Below are 20,071 nucleotides of genomic sequence, written 5' to 3' on the forward strand. Positions count from 1 at the left end.
CGTAGAAAAGTTGCCAAAAAGTTGCCAAAAGTTTGCAGCTGATGTTATCCATAGCGTACAGAAGTGACAAGTTTGGAAACTATTTAAAACTGTATCTATATAAAAATGAATGTAACATTTGTGATATTTTATCGTAATCATGTTATTCTATATGTCCTTTTTTAAAAATTGCCAAAAAAATTACCAAAAAGATAACATTCTGTAAAAATCAAAAATTTCCCAAATAATGTTCCACCTAGAACGTTATTTGTGACTCAACTGTGACCAACAACGACAGGAGAAAAAATCAAAAAGTTTTTAAGTTGAACTGCAGGCGATGTTTCCACAGAGAAGAGACGACAAAACAAAGACAAAAACAAAACAAATAATGAAAAAAAGGACAAAATGTGACAACAATACAACACAAAACAAAAACAGAGAAAACAAAAGAGACAGACAGGAATATAAAAGCTACTGGATGAATAAAATAAATGCAGCATGGCTCAGAAACAGTGAACAGAGGAGGAAGTGGTTGGAGATACATTCAGCATGGAGAAACATCTTTCTACTGATGAGGAGCAGAGTAAAGAGAAAAGTCTGCAGACGCTATAAAAATGTAAATATTCATGTTTTAAGTGGCTCAAAATCTGTCAAAACATATTTGAAAGAGAAATGAAATTAACATAGTTTGCTCAAAATGGTTGAAAAAATGTTTAAAAATATTCATTTTGACTTCAACTAATTAAAAAATTGTCAGAATGACTCAAAATCTGTTCAAAGTGACTTAAATTTATTCAAAATGACAGGAAAGGTAATTTTAAAAAATCAAGATAATAAATGAAGCATGGCTCAGAGACAGTGAACAGAGGAGCAGGTTGATGGAGACTTTTATTCTGAAGTCAGGAGTCATTTGAGACAATTGTATGCTTTTGGGTAAATATTAAGTCAAGTTCGACTATTTTTGAGACAATTTTGGCTCATTTTCCTCACATTGGGTGAAATTTTTCATCATTTTGGATGATTTTTGAGACATTTTCGACAAATTCTGAGCAATATTTGAAAAATCTTGAGCTTTTCTTGTTTTGAGTAATTTCTGGGTCTTTTTGAACATTTTTTTTAGGAAAATAACCTGCGACTGTCCTCATAATGTGATCACAGTGTACACTGAAACAAACCAAAACTTCCGGGATGGAGATCATTAATGCAGTCAAACGTCTGGGGACGTGTTGATTCCAGGTTTTTCTTTAATTTCTGAAACAGATGATGAAAGAAATTCAACTTTTGCTTGGTGCAGGAATTTATATTGCAGAAAAAAAATGAACCACAATGAGGAAAAATTAAACAAGAGCAGAAAAAAACAACCAGAAAACCCAAGAAATATAAAAAAAGACGAGCATCTAATATCTGCATGTGAGACGTTTAGGGAACTGTAGCTTCAGGAGTTCACTTTCCACCACTAGTAAGTCCTCAAAATGCAACAAAACACTGAGATATGATGAAACAAACAGGATGCCTTTATTGGAAGGAGTTCAGCTGAAGCATGACTGGGAACAGAATGAATTAAAAAAGCAGAATCCATCCTGCGGCTCCCTGCAGAGTCTCAGGCAGTGACGAAGCAAAGCAGTGAACAGCTGCCTTTTAGGGAGTTTAAACCCAGATCATCCTGATTTACTCCCGTCTGCAGCAATTTACAAGAACAAATGACCAACATGTGGGGAAACTGACAAACAAGTAACGCTTAAAATGTGTTGTATAGCAGCTCAGGAAACAGACTTTAAAGTGGCGTCATGTTTTGGTTCCTCACGTAAAACAGAAACAGTCATTTTTCTCTGCAATATAAAGTCATGCACTAAAAAAGCGTGCTTTAATTGAGCTGGAATGCCATGAACCCTGGAAAGGTTGAATTTCTTTGATTACTTGTTTCACAAAACTTCAATAAAACCTGGAATCAACACGTCTCCTGACGTTTGACTGCGTTAATGATCTCCATCCAGGAAATTTTGGTTTGTTTCAGTGTGCAGCTAAATGTGACGTTGGATCACACTACGATCAGATTACGAGGACAGTCACAGGTTATTTTCCCCCAAAAAAATGTCCAAAAACACCCAGAATTTCCTCAAAACAAGAAAAGCTTGTCCAACATGACTCAAGATTTTTCAAATATTGCTCAGAATTTGTGGAAAATGTCTAAACCTTTACCTTTTCTGTGTCATTTTGTGCCTTGTTTTGATCTATTTTCATGTTTCCAGACTCTACAGACTTTTTCTCTCTACTTTGCTTGTGCTTCTGAGCCATGCTACATTCATTTTATTGCATTTTTTTCCCTTTTATTCGTCACTTTATCGTCATTTTGGAACTAATTTTTGGCCTTTTCTGTGTTGTTTTGTCATTTTGTGTCTTGTTTTTAATGACTTCCATGTTTCCAGCCTCTTCAGACAAAAAACAAAACAACTAAATAACTCCAAAATGACACAGAATAAATCAATTTACATTCAAATGAAGCAAGAATGCCTGAAACAAGAGAAATGAGAAGTAAAATGACCACAAAGAGACATAAAATGATTCCAAAAATGATGCAGAATGAGTAAAATTCTGTTTAAAAGAAGCAAGAACACCAAAATCAAGTAGACATAAACTGAACAAAATGATGCACAGAAAGAGTAACGTATATAAATTACCGAAAAATACAAATATGCAACAATAAATAAGACATAACATGACCAAAATTAATTGCAAATAAACCATAAAACCAACTAAAAGGAGACATAATATGATTTTTTTCAAAATACACGCAACAGAAAGAGTAAAATATTTACAAATGATCCAAAAATACAAACGCTTTTTTGAGTCTCTGTTCATCATTAGTAGAAAGATGTCTCACCATGCCGAATGTATCTTCAACAACTAACTCCTCTGTTCACTGTTTCTGATCCACTGTTTAATTTTCCTCTCCGTCATGTCCAAAGTGACTCGAACTTTACTCAGTATTACTCAAATCTGTCCAAAATAAGGAGTCATTCATCGTCCACAAAAACACCAAGCAGTGGTTCGTTTTAATGTGAATGTGCTGTTACTGGAGCTCATTAGGAACGAGTCAGTGGACATTAAAGGACTGTAACTCGTTCTGATTTCTGGAACCTAAAGACTCATTAAAGTACTAATCAACTTGTAATTAGAGCAGATTTTAATTAGCAAACGCTTCACAGTCGACGAGTGTGTGTTTGTGTGTGAAAGGCCACCGTAATACAATGAACCAAAGGAAGAGCTAGTTAGAAAATGGCCCAAAATTAGTCAAAAATTTGGCAAAACATTTTCCAAAAATTTGCCCGAAGTGTCCCAAAAATTTGCCGAAAGTTTGATCAAAATTTGCCCAGAATTTGACAAAAAATTGCCCCAAAAATTTGACCAAAATCTGCCAAAAAATGCAAAAAAAAAAAAGGACCAGCATTCGCCAAAACATCTTCCAAATAATGCGGCAAAATTTGACCAAGATTTGAGCAAAATTTGCCAAAAATTCATCCAAAATTTGCCAAATAGCTGTCAAAACATTTTCCAAAAATTTGTCCAAACTTTGCCTGAATTTTCAAAAAAAAAGACCAAACTTGCCAAAAATTGGCAAAAAAGTCTCAAAATTTGCCAATAATTTAACCAAAATTTGTCCAAAATTTGCCCAAAATGTGACCACAATTTGCCAAAAGTTAATCAAAACAATTTATAAAAATTGGCCAAAAATGTGCGGTTGACATTATACAGACTGTGCAGAGAGGAAACAAGCTGGTCCAGCTATACATTTACGTATAAATTTGAAATATTTTATCCAAATCGCTTGACTTAAAGTTACTTTAATTAAACCAGCAACAATATTTTTTTCGATCAGAAATGACACGCATTTTCCAAGAGAGAATACGATGATGTTTAAGAGACATCGCTGTGGAATGAAAAATTTCTCAGCTTTTACTTACACACGTGGACAAAATTGTTGGTACCCCTCAGTTAAAGAAGGAAAAACCCACAATTCTCACTGAAATCACTTGAAACTCACAAAAGTAACAATAAATAAAAATTTATTGAAAATTAAATAATCAAAACAGCCATTACTTTTGAATTGCTGATTAACATAATTATTTAAAAAAACAAACTAATGAAACAGGCCTGGACAAAAATGATGGTACCTCTATAAAAGATTGAAAACTATTTGACCAGAGTGACATGATTAACTCAGGTGTGCCATTTAATTGACATCACAGGTGTTTCCAAACTCATAATCAGTCAGTCTGCCTATTTAAAGGGAGACAAGTAGTCACCCTGCTGTTTGGTGAAAAGGTGTGTACCACACTGAACATGGACAACAGAAAGCGAAGGAGAGAATTGTCCCAGGACATCCGAAAAAAAATTATAGACAAACATCTTAAAGGTAAAGGCTATAAGACCATCTCTAAACAGCTTGAAGTTCCTGTGACAACAGTGGCTCATATTATTCAGAAGTTCAAGACCCACGGGACAGTAGCCAACCTCCCTGGACGTGGCCGCAAGAGGAAAATTGATGACAAATTGAAGAGACGGATCGTTGGAATTGTATCCAAAGAGCCCAGAGCAACCTCCAAAGAAATTAAAGGTGAACTCCAAGGCCAAGGTACATCAGTGTCAGATCGCACCATTCGTCGTTGTTTGAGCCAAAGTGGACTTCATGGGAGACGACCAAGGAGGACACCACTGCTGAAAAAAACTCATAAAAAAGCCAGACTGGAATTTGCAAAAATGCATGTTGACAAGCCACAAAGTTTCTGGGAGAATGTCCTTTGGACAGATGAGACCAAACTGGAGCTTTTTGGTAAGGCACATCAACTCGATGTTCATAGACTCAAAAACCAAGCATACGAAGAAAAGAACACTGTCCCTACGGTGAAACATGGAGGAGGCTCAGTAATGTTTTGGGGCTGCTTTGCTGCATCTGGCACAGGGTGTCTTGAAAGTGTGCAAGGTACGATGAAATCTGAAGACTATCAAGGCATTCTGGAGAGAAATGTGCTGCCTCGTGTCAGAAAGCTTGGTCTCAGTCGCAGGTCATGGGTCTTCCAACAGGACAACGATCCAAAACACACAGCCAAAAACACCCAAGAATGGCTGAGAGAAAAGCATTGGACTATTCTAAAGTGGCCTTCTATGAGCCCAGATCTGAATCCCATTGAACATATGTGGAAGGAGCTGAAACATGCCATTTGGAGAAGACACCCATCAAACCTGAGACAACTGGAGCTGTTTGCTCATGAGGAGTGGGCCAAAATACCTGTTGACAGCTGCAGAACGCTCATTGACAAATACAGAAATCGTTTAATTGCAGTGATTGCCTCAAAAGGTTGTGCAACAAAATATTAAGTTATGGGTACCATCATTTTTGTCCAGGCCTGTTTCATTAGTTTGTTTTTTTAAATAATTATGTTAATCAACAATTCAAAAGTAATGGCTGTTTTTGATTATTTAATTTTCAATAAATTTTTTATTTATTGTTACTTTTGTGAGTTTCAAGTGATTTCAGTGAGAATTGTGGGTTTTTCCTTCTTTAACTGAGGGGTACCAACAATTTTGTCCACGTGTGTACATTTAAAAGTAGCTTTAAGTCAAAATGTGTTTGAGGTATGAATAATTTCAGGCTTAACTGTATACATCTATGTTTATGTGAATGAGCTGTTACTGGAGCTCATTAGGAACATATCAGTGGGCGTTCAAGAACACAAATCGACTGGATGTGGAACCTAAAGAGTCGTTAAAGTTCTGATTCTATTTTAATTAGAGTGGATTTTAATTACAGTCTGTGTTTAATGAGTGTGTGTTTGTGTGTGTTGGGTCACCGCTACACAGTCACCCAAACAATGAGCCACTTACCGTTCCCATAATAGCTGTTTGTCGCCGCCGGCAACTGCGGATCAATACTGCTGCCTGGCAACCGAACATTTAATCTGATATTTATATCATTGTGATTGACAGAAGTGGAGCTCAATCACACACACTGTTTATTAATATTGATGCCAATGTGTGTGTGTGTGTTCTCACGGCTGATGCTTTATTCATCAAAGGCAGAAAAAAATGAGTGAATCCAGACATTGGAGGTAAAAAGAAGTCTTCAGACAGCCACTCACCTCGCCTTCCTCCGCTAAAGAACACGTTGACCTCGTTTATACTCGTCTCCAAGTCGCCGCTGAAAACCAAACCCGGGAAGTTCAAAGATGCACCTGCAGCTGATCCGACGACGGGATCAGAATGCTCGATATCGACCTGATAAATGGTTCGGGAATGAAAATGAGACGCTTTGTAGAGAGTCCTTGGATTAAAAAAAAACTAAAATACTGCCAGGAACAATGTAGAGAACAAAACAGAGCACCACTTAGATGTCAACACTGCATCAGCCCTTTACACACGTGGACAAAATTGTTGGTACCCCTCAGTTAAAGAAGGAAAAACCCACAATTCTCACTGAAATCACTTGAAACTCACAAAAGTAACAATAAATAAAAATTTATTGAAAATTAAATAATCAAAATCAGCCATCACTTTTGAATTGTTGATTAACATAATTATTTAAAAAAACAAACTAATGAAATAGGGCTGGACAAAAATGATGGTACCCATAACTTAATATTTTGTTGCACAACCTTTTGAGGCAATCACTGCAATTAAACGATTTCTGTATTTGTCAATGAGCGTTCTGCAGCTGTCAACAGGTATTTTGGCCCACTCCTCATGAGCAAACAGCTCCAGTTGTCTCAGGTTTGATGGGTGTCTTCTCCAAATGGCATGTTTCAGCTCCTTCCACATATGTTCAATGGGATTCAGATCTGGGCTCATAGAAGGCCACTTTAGAATAGTCCAACGCTTTTCTCTCAGCCATTCTTGGGTGTTTTTGGCAGTGTGTTTTGGATCGTTGTCCTGTTGGAAGACCCATGACCTGCGACTGAGACCAAGCTTTCTGACACTAGGCAGCACATTTCTCTCCAGAATGCCTTGATAGTCTTCAGATTTCATCGTACCTTGCACACTTTCAAGACACCCTGTGCCAGATGCAGCAAAGCAGCCCCAAAACATTACTGAGCCTCCTCCATGTTTCACCGTAGGGACAGTGTTCTTTTCTTCGTATGCTTGGTTTTTGAGTCTATGAACATAGAGTTGATGTGCCTTACCAAAAAGCTCCAGTTTGGTCTCATCTGTCCAAAGGACATTCTCCCAGAAGCTTTGTGGCTTGTCAACATGCATTTTTGCAAATTCCAGTCTGGCTTTTTTATGAGTTTTTTTCAGCATTGGTGTCCTCCTTGGTCGTCTCCCATGAAGTCCACTTTGGCTCAAACAACGACGAATGGTGCGATCTGACACTGATGTACCTTGGCCTTGGAGTTCACCTTTAATTTCTTTGGAGGTTGCTCTGGGCTCTTTGGATACAATTCGAACGATCCGTCTCTTCAATTTGTCATCAATTTTCCTCTTGCGGCCACGTCCAGGGAGGTTGGCTACTGTCCCGTGGGTCTTGAACTTCTGAATAATATGAGCCACTGTTGTCACAGGAACTTTAAGCTGTTTAGAGATGGTCTTATAGCCTTTACCTTTAGGATGTTTGTCTATAATTTTTTTTTCGGATGTCCTGGGACAATTCTCTCCTTCGCTTTCTGTTGTCCATGTTCAGTGTGGTACACACCTTTTCACCAAACAGCAGGGTGACTACTTGTCTCCCTTTAAATAGGCAGACTGACTGATTATGAGTTTGGAAACACCTGTGATGTCAATAAAATGACACACCTGAATTAATCATGTCACTCTGGTCAAATAGTTTTCAATCTTTTATAGAGGTACCATCATTTTTGTCCAGGCCTGTTTCATTAGTTTGTTTTTTTTTTTTAAATTATGTTAATCAACAATTCAAAAGTAATGGCTGTTTTTGATTATTTAATTTTCAATACATTTTTATTTATTGTTACTTTTGTGAGTTTCAAGTGATTTCAGTGAGAATTGTGGGTTTTTCCTTCTTTAACTGAGGGGTACCAACAATTTTGTCCACGTGTGTAAAAACTGCAGTATTTCTGCAGTACTTCCTCCTAGGAACAATCAAAAACTAAACCCTTACAAAGACTATGTTGCAAAATTCAGGCTCCAAAGTAGGAACTGAGTGAACAAAGTAAATAAGCCTGTAATGATGTGTGACTATCTATACCTACATCATGGCTCCACATGGGAAAGAACTGCCAGAGCAAGTAGTTGAAGATACATCCAGCACGGTGAAACAGAGCAGAATAAAAATGTTTATAGATGCTGTAAAAATGTAAATACTCATATTTAAAGTGACTCGAAATTTGTCCGAAATTGTTGGGTTAAAACAAATTAAGTAAATAAATAAATAAATGACAGAAATCATGTCTAAAATAATTCACTTTGTTCTCAGTGATTTCAAAAAATCTCTTCAAAACTGACTCAAAATCAGTTCAAAGTGGCATAGACTGAACCAAAATGACAGGAATTCTGGACCACTTTATACATTTGGGCAAATTTGGACTCATTTCTGGACAGTTTTTGAAACATTTCTGGCAATTTTTTGTCATGTTGGGTATTTTTTGACATTTTTGACAATTTTTTTAATGTTATTTTGGATGAATTGCTTCTTTTTTTGGACAGATTTGGGTAACACTGGGCAATTTCTAGTCATTTTGGACAAACTGAGAGGAAAATCAAAGCTAATGGATGAACAAAATGAATGCAGCGTGGCTCAGAAACAGTGAACAGAGGAGCAAGTTTTTGGAGATACATTCAGCATGGTGAAACGTCTTTCTACTGATGATGAACAGAGACTCAAACAGGATTGAAAATTCTTCAAAATATCAAAAATGACACAAAAATGATCATTTTGACCAAGTTTTGAGTCATTCTGAACCAATTTCAAGTTGTTTTGGACAATTTTGACCAAGAGGTAAGAATATAAATGGAGCTTGGCTCAGAAATGGTGAACAGTGGCGATAGAAGATACATTCAGCATGGTGAAACATCTTTCTACGGCTGATGTACAGAGTAAAGGGACATTTTCTAGTCATTTCTCCTTCTTCAAGGTTGTTCTGTTTTGACAGAGGTGCAGGATTTTATATCACAGTGAACCTGTAGTGAGTAAAAATGTTACAGGAGCAAAGAAACGGTGAGGAACAGGTTGAAGTTCAGAGTTTTAACTCAGTAGAACTGCCTAATTGAAGCCCACTTTGTGACAATCTGGTGTTTCTTTAAAAGCTTGACATGTGAAAGTGTAAAAATTACCCAACTAGTCTCCAGCGTTCAGCACAGTTAACCTCTGAAACCCTTTTAAAAAGACAACAAACCCTCAGCTGCTTCCTTCTTGACTGATGCCGGCCGACTGCTGCAGCTCTAACTTCCTGTCGGCGAATCCATTTGCGGCTGACTGATGCCGAACGATCGGCGCTGACCATCGCTCTCTCTAATGCCTCCACGGCTGATAACCGAGGCAATAAACCCAGATCCAATCCCGACGACCATTACTGACATCCGTCTTCTCTCTCTAGTCTACAGTGGCAGGTCCCGTTGACGGTCGCCGTGGGAAACGCATCCAGCATTTGTTCGGAGAGCCTCATATGGATCAACAACAAGACAGGTACTGATCTACAGCAAACACCTGACATTAAACGTCTCTGAGAAGTCCCTAATCCTCATGTTAACACAGATAACCAGCTGATATCACTAATTAATCATCTACACATGAGGTATTTGTCCTGAGACTGATTTAAGTCCTGTCTGTGATCCCTGTTTTCTGGCAACTTCAGCTTGTTTTGATCCATTCTCTTCAGATTAAGATTTACTGGGGTTCTATTTTAGAGGAATAAAACTCTTTCTCTTTCTGTTTTTGCCACATAAAACTCTCTTGGGTTCAGATTTTGGAAAATAAAGCTAGTTTCGTTTACAATAAAGGTAATTCTAGTATGGTTTTGTTTAATTAAAGTATTTCCGGTTCTGTTTCTGTGGAATACATCTGGCTAAATCTGGTTTTGTTTTTGAGGAATAAATCTCCTTTTATTTCCATTTTTCTGACATAGAACTCGCTCGTGTTCATATTGTGTAAAAACAAACTGCCACTCCAACATCTGATATCAACATCTCCATCAGACTTAATCCTTGTTTCCTCCAGATAACGAGCCGTTATCTTGGGATTATTTTACGTGTAAATATCTCACAATCGCAAATTAATTATCTCCACACAACGGACTTCTGATTTAAAAAATAAAAAGCGAGCTGAAGCTCACAGGTGTGAGTCTTTGAGGAAAAGCTTTTCTTCTCTTTTCTGTCGGCTTTGGGAATAAACTGGTTTTTGAAAAATAAAGCTGCTCTGCGTCTCTTTGTATCGAATAAAAGTTCATTCTAGCACAGTTTTTTCTCCTTTCTGTGCTTTTATGAATAAAACTTGTTCATTTCTGTGGTGAGAACAACTGATTCTGGTTCAGCTTGTAGACGGATGAAGGTTCTGCTGTTTCCTTTGTTTTGTGGAGAGTAAAGCGTCCTCTGGATCTGCAGCTCCACTTTGGTTTTCTGCTTCCTCTTTCCTCTTTAAGGGTTTGTTTTTGGGGAAAGCTTTGTTCCTCTTCTGTTGGTGAAGTTCAAACACTCCTAGGATGGTTTTTGGGAAACAGATTTAGCTCTGTCGAAGTTTTCCAGAAGAAAGCCTGTTTTAGTTGAGTTTGTGGAGGGTTTGGCTGTTTTTATTGAGTCTTACATTCTTGGAGAATAAAGATGATTCTCTCTCAGGTTCTTTGAGGGAAAAAAAGATGAACTTGGTTTCATCTTTTAACAAGAGATATCAGTTTTTGGAACAAAAAGCTGGTTCTGCTTCAGGTTCTTGGAGAATGAAGGTTGTACTACTTTAGTTCTTTAAGAAGAGAGCTGGTTTTGGGAAATAAAGTTTGCTCTGATTGAGTTTCTGAAGAAAAAATCTAATTCCGGTTCTGTTTTTGAAGAAGAAATCTGTTTTCATTCCTGTTTTTGCAACATACAACTATTTTTGAGAGTAATAACAATAATAGGTTCTGGTTTAGATCTGGATCTGTTTTAGGAAAATCAAACTTGTTCAAACTCAGTTTCATGAGAATATAACTGATGCTAAGTCTGTTTTGAGTAAACTGGTTCTCTTTTTGAGGAATAAATATCTTTCTGCCTCCATTTATGCACCATGAAACTCTCATAGATGCAGTTTTGGAAACAAAAATTGGTTCTGCTTTAGATTCTTAAAAAAATATAAATGATTTCGGTTCTGTTTGTGGAAAAGAAAACTTGTTCTGATCCAGTTTTTTTTTTAAACTAAGACTAATTCTGGTTCTGTTTTGTTGACTAAAACTAATTCTGGCTCTGTTTTTGAGGAATAAATAATGTTCTATTACTGTTGTTGCTTCATAAAACTCTTTCAGGTTCAGATTTTGGAGAGTAAAACTGGTTCTGCTGTAGGTTCTTTGAGAATAAAAGTAATTCTGGTGTCATTTCTCTACAATAGAGGTCAGTTGTTGGAAAATAAAGCTTGTTCTGATTGAGTTTCTTGAGAATTAAGGTCGTTCTGGTCCTCTTTTATTCAATAAAATCAGTTCTGATTCTGTTTTTGAGGAAAAAATTTGATCTCCATTTATACAGCACGAAATTCTCTCAGATGCTATTTCTGAAGAATTCTTGAAGAATAAAGATTATTCCAGGTCTGTTTTTGGAAAATGAGGCTTGTTCTGATTCAGATTCTTGAGAATTAAGGTTATTCTGGTTTGCTTTCATTTAATAAAACTAATTCTGGTTCTGTTTTTGAGGAATCGGTACAGTTTTTATCTCCATTTATGCAGCTTGAAATTCTCTCAGAAACAGTTTCTGAAGAGTTCTTGAAGAATAAAGATTATTCCAGTTCTGTTTTTGAAGATGACATTTCTGTTTTTTGGAAATTAAGCTTGTTCTGATCCACTTTCTTGAGGCTGAGACTAATTCAAGGTCTGTTTTTGAGGAATGAATCGGTTTTTTGGGTTGAGATTTTGGAAAGTAAATTTGGTTCTGCTTTAGTTTCTTTAAGACTACATATCATTCTAGTGTCATGTTTCAACAATAGAGGCTTTTTTTTTTTTGGAAAATGAAGCTTGTTCTGATTTGATTTCTTGAGAATTAAGCTTATTCTGGTTTTCTTTCATTAAATACAACTAATTGTGTTTCTGTTTTTTCTTCAGCACTAAACTTAACCAAGGTTCAGTTTTTGGATCATAAAGCTGATTCTGGTTTAGCTTTTTGGAAAATAAACCAAATCCTGGTTTGTTTTTGCGGACTAAGTCTCTCCAGTTCCACTTCTGCAGGATAAAACTGTCCACGGTTGTGTTCCTGAAATACAGATCTTCCTCTTCTTGTGTTTATTAGCAGCTGACAGCAGTGAGTTCAGATCCAGATTCTGGGTTCAGGCACAACTTCACCTACTTTCAAAGTGCGTGGAGAAGTTCAGGACTTCCCGACAGTTTGTTTCAGCCAGAGGGAACGAGTGGAGGAAGTGGGTCAGACTCGGGTCAGCAGCTATTTTCTTTCCTTGTTTTCCACCTGGATGAAACTCTGAAACTTGTTCTCTAAAGTTGGCAAACCTAATTTTACCACCTTGGAGGAAGCGAAGCTGTTTTCTGCCACACAGCTTTAGAACGAGCTGCTGACCTGCCAGGAGATATTTGGTTGTTTTTACTTTTTCTGCTGTGTTGTTCCAGGTGGAAGTATCCAAATAACACATGTAGGTAAATCTGGAATATCCAGCAACGAGGTCTAAGATTGGATTAAAAATTAAAAGCCATTTAAATTATAAATTAGTTTGCTTGTGCAGTTACTCTGCTCCCAGTGCTCCTGCAACACTCATAAGATACCTTTTTTTTCTCAATAACGCTTCTTCAGACTTGGTTTGTTGAGAATAAAACTCATTCTAAGGACTAAATCTGTTTTTATTCCCGTTTTTGCTGCAAAAAATCTGTTGAATTACGTTTTTATTTGGAATATTAAGCTGGTTCTGCTTTAGGTTCTTTGAGAATAAAGACAATTATGGTTCTTTTATTGAAGACGAGTACTGTTTTGTAAACATGAATCCTGTTTTATTTCAGTTTCTTGAGATTAGGACGAGTTCTGGTTCCTTTTTAGAGGAATGAATCTCTTTCTGTGTCTGTTTTTGCAACATAAATTCTATTGCGGTCAGATTTCTTTGGGAAAAAAGGTCATTTTGGTTTTATTTTTTCAGAAAATGAAGGTTGTTCTGGCGGTTTCATGTGAAAAAACTCATTCTACTTCTGTTTTTGAGGAATAAATTAGATTTCATTCTTTCTTTCTTTAGTTGTTTTTGAAAATGAAGCTGGTTCTGCTTCAGGTTCTTGGAGAATAAAGATAATTATGGTGATGTGTTTAATAAAGAACTATTTTTGGAAAATTTAATTTGTTCTGATTTGATTTTGTGACAGTGAAATAATTCCAGTCAAGTTTTTGAGTAACAGCTGACACCTAGCCTAGCCACGCTAGACAACCCACAGCAACGAATTTAATTCTCTGCCAGGGTGGGTCTAGTTACCCTCCATAAGGCTCGAGGCTGGATTCTCCTAAAACTGGCCGGACCAATCACCATGAAGTGTAGAGTCAGAAGGCGGGCGTAACGAAGTGACGACAGAGGTGCGACGATTCTGACAGAAACAACCGGCGCACAATAAACAGTTATCTTTCGACTCGGCTTTGGCCACAGCCCTTAAAGATTTGAAGCTAAAATTCAACTTGAAAGATAAACAAAGGACGGCACTGAAGTGTTTCATTGAGAAGAAAGACGTATTTGGACTTATGCCGACGGGATATGGCAAATCCTTAATATACCAGTTGGCTCCGCTGGTTGGGAAGCTAATGGGACTTAGCCACAATCCGGTGCTCTCGGAACTACGTCAGCCTATTCGTTGCACTGATTGGTTGTATACCTACCCAATTGCTGCAGAGTGATTTGAAAGACAACCTTTTAGCCCGCCTCCCTCCCTGTCGAGCGGTCCTAGACCCTTGGGTCTTAAGAGCTGGGTCTAGCACGGCTAGGCTAGCTGACACCAGTAATCGGGTCAGAACATAACAAGGTTAATGTGCACTAAGTCTGTTCAAAAAGTTCTCAATCTGTGCATATAAAAGTTAAAAATCATTAAATTTGATAGTGAGCTCGTGCACTGATGCTCTGCTCCCAGTGCTCCTGCAACATTTGTGAGATTTCTTTGTTTGTGGGAAAATAACACTTAATCAAAATTGGTTTCTTGAGAATAAAGCTAATTTGGGTTCTGTTTTTTGGGGGGTAAAATGAAGCTGGATCTGCTTTAGGTTGTTGGAGAACAGAGATAATTCTGGTTCTTATTTAAAGAAGCAAATTGTTTGGTGAAAATGAATCCTGTTTTTTTATTATGACTGATTGTGGCTCCTTTATTAGGATAGTAAATCTCTTTCTATTTCTGTTTTTGTAACTTAAAACTCTTTCGGATTCAGATTTTGTAGGGACAGCCAAAAAAACAAACAAACAAAAAACATGGTCTAGCATCATATTTAGGCTGCAAAATATATTGTATTATGGAAAATTGCTCTAAAATTTAAAATATTACTATTACTTGTATATTATATATAATTACTGTGTTTTTTACAAGTTTTGTGTAATTTTTTACACCTAATTTCCTGATACAATTGTTCTGTTTTACTTTCTTGCTTTTTTCAACAGTTTTTTTTGCAATGTGTGTCAATAAATGATAAATGCATTCTTTAATTGTCTTTAAAATATTTCCCTTTAATGTTTTAATCACAGTTTTTATGAACAATTCTCATTTGTGTAGCTATATCTTTAATTTTCTTGACTTTATTTTCTTTTTGTCCCCGTCTGAACAGCAGAAGTCAGGCTTTTGTTTTGGTCCCTTTTCAGCTGATTTTCAGGTTTTGCTGCTTTGATCAACAGACTAATGCATTTTTTGTGTTTTGTCTCAGAAACCCACAGAGTCAGCGAAATGGACAGCAGCACCTGGTTGCTAGGCAACATCAACCAAACCGGATATTTCCGTGTGAACTACGACCTGCAGAACTGGAAACTGCTGATTCAGCAGCTGCACAACAACCCTCAAGTAAACCTGTCTGTCTCTGTGTCCGTCAGTCTGTCTGTTTATTACCGTCTAACTGTCTGTTTGTGACTTTTCTGCTGATTTTTCCCAGTTTTTCAGTTCTTTTTTTGCTCATTTCGTACCTCAGATCATCTCGGTTGGAAACAGGGCGGGGCTTATCGACGATGCCTTCAACCTGGCCAGGTGAGTTTACACAGAATTACAGCATGAAAAAGCTCTCTTGTTTACTGTTTTACCACCACATCTGCCACATCTGGACAGTTCATTCTGCCTCTGACGTTGCCATCATGTAGCATATGTAGCTAGCTCAGCGGAGGAGGTCTTGTGTTTGCTGTAGTTTGACAGTCGGCTGTAAATACACAAGTTTATGTATGAGTTCAGACTCTTCATACATAAATTTACCTTCACACTGGAGGCTTTGGTTGCAGCTTTACCAGCTGGATTCCTCCACCACACGATAAGTGCAGCTCAGGGATTAGCGCCGCCGCCTCCTAGTAAAAGGTTTTCCTGCATCTTTCAGTGGATGTTTGCATGTTTTCCTCTGCATTATTAAACCTGGTTCCTGCTAAGACATGTGGACGTTTACTAAAAAAAAAAAAAATCCTGCAGATTTCCAGGAAACTTTACTTTGACTTTGTGAACCCTGAAACTCACCAGCAACTTCAATCATAAATACTATTAATGATAATAATAATAACTAATAAATATAATTAAATAAAATGATAAATAAAAATATATTTTGACAGAGTACCTTTGCTGAAAAATAATATACACCAATGAAAACACATTTTACCATTTTTATTGTGAACAAATTCATGTAAAAGTGTGTTTATACACTCAACAAAAATATAAACGCAACACTTTTGTTTTTGCTCCCATTATTTATGAGATGAACTCAAAGATCTAAAACTTTTTCCACATACACAATATCACCATTTCTCTCAAATACTGTTCACAAATCTGTCTAAATCTGTGATAGTGAGCACTTCTCCTTTGCTGAGATAATCCATCCCACCTCACAGGTGTGCCATATCAAGATGCTGATTAGACACCATGATTAGTGCACAGGTGTGCCTTAGACTGCCCACAATAAAAGGCCACTCTGAAAGGTGCAGTTTTATCACAGCACAATGCCACAGATGTGGCAAGATCTGAGGGAGCGTGCAATTGGCATGCTGACAGCAGGAATGTCAACCAGAGCTGTTGCTCGTGTATTGAATGTTCATTTCTCTACCATAAGCCGTCTCCAAAGGCGTTTCAGAGAATTTGGCAGTACATCCAACCAGCCTCACAACTGCAGACCACGTGTAACCACACCAGCCCAGGACCTCCACATCCAGCATGTTCACCTCCAAGATGGTCTGAGACCAGCCACTCGGACAGCTGCTGAAACAATCGGTTTGCATAACCAAAGAATTTCTGCACAAACTGTCAGAAACCATCTCAGGGAAGCTCATCTGCATGCTCGTCGTCCTCATCGGGGTCTCCACCTGACTCCAGTTCGTCGTCATAACCGACTTGAGTGGGCAAATGCTCACATTGGATGGCGTCTGGCACGTTGGAGAGGTGTTCTCTTCACGGATGAACACTGTTCAGGGCAGATGGCAGACAGCGTGTGTGGCGTCGTGTGGGTGAGCGGTTTTCTAATGTCAATGTTGTGGATGGAGTGGCTCATGGTGGCGGTGGGGTTATGGTATGGGCAGGCGTCTGTTATGGACGAAGAACACAGGTGCATTTTATTGATGGCATTTTGAATGCACAGAGATACCGTGACGAGTTCCTGAGGCCCATTGTTGTGCCATACATCCAAGAACATCACCTCATGTTGCAGCAGGATAATGCACGGCCCCATGTTGCAAGGATCTGTACACAATTCTTGGAAGCTGAAAACGTCCCAGTTCTTGCATGGCCCGCATACTCACCGGACATGTCACCCATTGAGCATGTTTGGAATGCTCTGGATCGGCGTATACGACAGCGTGTACCAGTTCCCGCCAATATCCAGCAACTTCGCAACTTTAAGTATATATATATATATATATATATATATATATATATATAGATAGATATATGATAGATATAGTATTAAAATTCAATTTAACAGTTTCATCTAATAATTTTGTGAAATTGTGACAGATTTGCACAGTTTTTCAGACAATAGATACTGTTATATTGCAGCTTTTCTCTGTTTTTATGAAGTTACAGATAATAACTCGTAAAGTTACAGAAAAGAAACATTTTATTTACATGCTGACTGTGGTGAAACAGACCAAAACTATAAATACTGCCCATATGAACAATCTGTATTTCTACAAATCACCATCACCATCTTTTACTGCATTTTAATCAGAAAAATACATTATTTTGCAGATATTTGCCAATATTTGAAAGGAAAAATTTGTAGAATAAGAAATGAAAAATTAGAATACATTGTCTAAATGTTAATTTTACAGATTTTCTGTGTTTTGTTCATGTAAATATCTGGTAAAATCACAATCACAACAAAGGTGTCAATTTGCATGTTGACTACTGAATTAGAAAATTGTCTCAGGTTTGTCTGAAATGACAAATAAATGTCCAAAATGAATGAAATATGAGTGAGTTTTATTGTACATTTTTAGATAGAACTGCCAAAATGATTCACACGTTGTTCAGAGTGACTCAAAATGTATCCTAAAATCACTCCCAAAGGTCACCTTAGACATGAAAGTTAGATTTCACTTGAGATGACTTCATGGAAGGAATGCAAATACAAAAAAACGCACAAATAAGTGAAGTCTTCATTTTTGTTCCCTGAGGCTGGTCAGACTGAGAGAGATCATCTGAACACAGCAGCTTCTTCCTTTCTGTCTGTGTTCAGAATGAGGCATGCTTTTAGTCATTACTCCTGCATCTTCATGTCCTGTACAGTCAGTGAAGCTGGAACACAAAATAGTGGAGAGTAAAAGCTACGCATGTGAAAGCTACGAAGTTCACATGTTGTCATCAAATAGCGGACAGTGTGTGAAATGTTCAGTGTTTGGCATGTCTTTGTCCTGTTAGTCATCAATGCAGAGCACCCAGGGTCGCCAAGGGAAAAGCTTTTAAGTTATACAGTAAAAATATGAAGAATGTGAAAGAGAGTGTTAACACTACAAACAGCATTTTACAGCTTGGTACCAAATAAATGTGACATTAACAAATGTGTTCATGCAGCTTGATTGGAAATAAAGCTGCCTTATACTGAAATGTTGAACCACTGATTGTTAAAGAAATACATTAACTTTTTACTTACTGGTGGTCCAAAGATGGTCCTCATTGAAAAAAAGATGTCCAAAAGGACTCCAAATTTGTCCTAAAACTACTCCTAAATGGTTCATAATAGTGCACAACTTATTGTTGGTATAAATATGTCCAAAAAAGAGTCAACATTTGTCCTCAATGACTTAATTGTTGTCAATAGTTATTCCAATTTTTCCTAAAAATGATTCAAAAATGGTCCCTAATGATCTAATTATTTGCCTAAATGGCAAAAATGTGTCCTAAAATGACTCACATTCTTTTCATGATTATCAAAAATTTGTCCTAAAATGACTCACAAATGGTCCATAACGGACCAAAATTTGTCCAAAATGACATTAAAATATCTAGAATGAGTAAACGTTTGTCCTAAATGACAAAAAACAAACAAACAATGAAATTACTCAAAAATCTTCCTTAAAATGAATCTGTCTAAAATGAATCAAAATCTCCCCTTAAATAACTTAAACATCATCCATAATTTGTCATGAGTAACAAAAATGTGTTATCGAAAAAGAGTATATTTTGGACATCTTGCCACTTAGGACAATCCTTGGACCATTCTGTTCCATTTTGATTCATCTTAGAACTGATTTTGGCAGTTTTATCTATGAATATGTAGTTAATTTCAATGAGTTTGAGTCATTATGGATTTTTTTTGGTCAAAATTTAAAATTTGTCAAATTTGGGATAATTTTGGACCACTTGTGAACCATTTTAGGAAACATTGTGAGCCATGATAGGACTTTTTTGAAACTTTTTTTAAAAAAAATTGTCATTTAAGACACACTTTAACCATCATGGACCATTTAGGCCAGTGTTTGAATAATTTTACACACATTTTGAATCACTTTGGACTAATTTTTGAATCATTTTGGATTTCTTTTTGTCAAATAGGACACTCTATGGACCATTATGGACCTTTTGTGAATCATTTTAGGGATTCTTAGAAGGCTTTATCTAGAAATGTATACCAAAGTGAAATAATAATTTATGTGCTTGGATAAGGTTAGACTGATTTTGAGTAATTTTAGACATCTTTTTGTCATCAAGGACCATTATGAACCATTTGGGAGTTATTTTAGGACAGATTTTGGGTCATTTTGGACAAATTCTTTGTCATCTAAGACACGCATTGACTCATTTTGGATAATATTTTATCATTTAGGACACATTTTGGACCATTATGGAGCAGTTAGGTCAGGTTAGAGACATTTTGAATCATTTTATACAAATTTGGAATCATTTTGGCAGTTTTAAGTAAAAAAATATACCAAAATGTGTCTAAAAATGGCATTTCTGTGCATATTTCTGTCATTTGGGATATTTGTTTTTCAATTATTACAAATTTGAGACAATTTTGGACCAACTGTGGGTAATGTTAGGACATATTTTGAATCATTTTGGATATCTCTTCTCAGTTAGGACAATCGTTGGTCCATTATGGACCTCTTGTGACTCATTTTAGGAATGATTTTGGAAAATTTATCTAAAAATGTACAATAGAATTGAACAAAAAATGGCATTTCTGTGCAGATGTTGGATAATTTTAGACCAATTTGGAGCCATCTTGGACATCTTTTTGTCATCTAGGACAGATTTTGAACCATGATGGAGCATTTGGGAGTTATTTTAAGAAAGATTTTGGGTCTTTTTGGACACTTTTTTTTGGTCCTCTCGGA

General features: G+C 36.8%; 1 protein-coding gene across 1 annotated transcript in view; it reads left to right on the plus strand.

Moving 5' to 3' along the window:
- LOC110959952 (thyrotropin-releasing hormone-degrading ectoenzyme) overlaps positions 1-20,071 on the plus strand; it is a 284,810-nt gene that overhangs the window by 224,980 nt on the left and 39,759 nt on the right. The window contains exons 11-13 of the mRNA XM_051949719.1: positions 9,525-9,613; positions 14,980-15,113; positions 15,238-15,293. Coding sequence (XP_051805679.1) covers positions 9,525-9,613; positions 14,980-15,113; positions 15,238-15,293 — 279 coding nt within the window. The remainder of the gene's footprint in view (positions 1-9,524; positions 9,614-14,979; positions 15,114-15,237; positions 15,294-20,071) is intronic.

Source organism: Acanthochromis polyacanthus, chromosome 1 (genome assembly GCF_021347895.1).
Source record: "Acanthochromis polyacanthus isolate Apoly-LR-REF ecotype Palm Island chromosome 1, KAUST_Apoly_ChrSc, whole genome shotgun sequence".
NCBI classification, from domain to species: domain Eukaryota; kingdom Metazoa; phylum Chordata; class Actinopteri; family Pomacentridae; genus Acanthochromis; species Acanthochromis polyacanthus.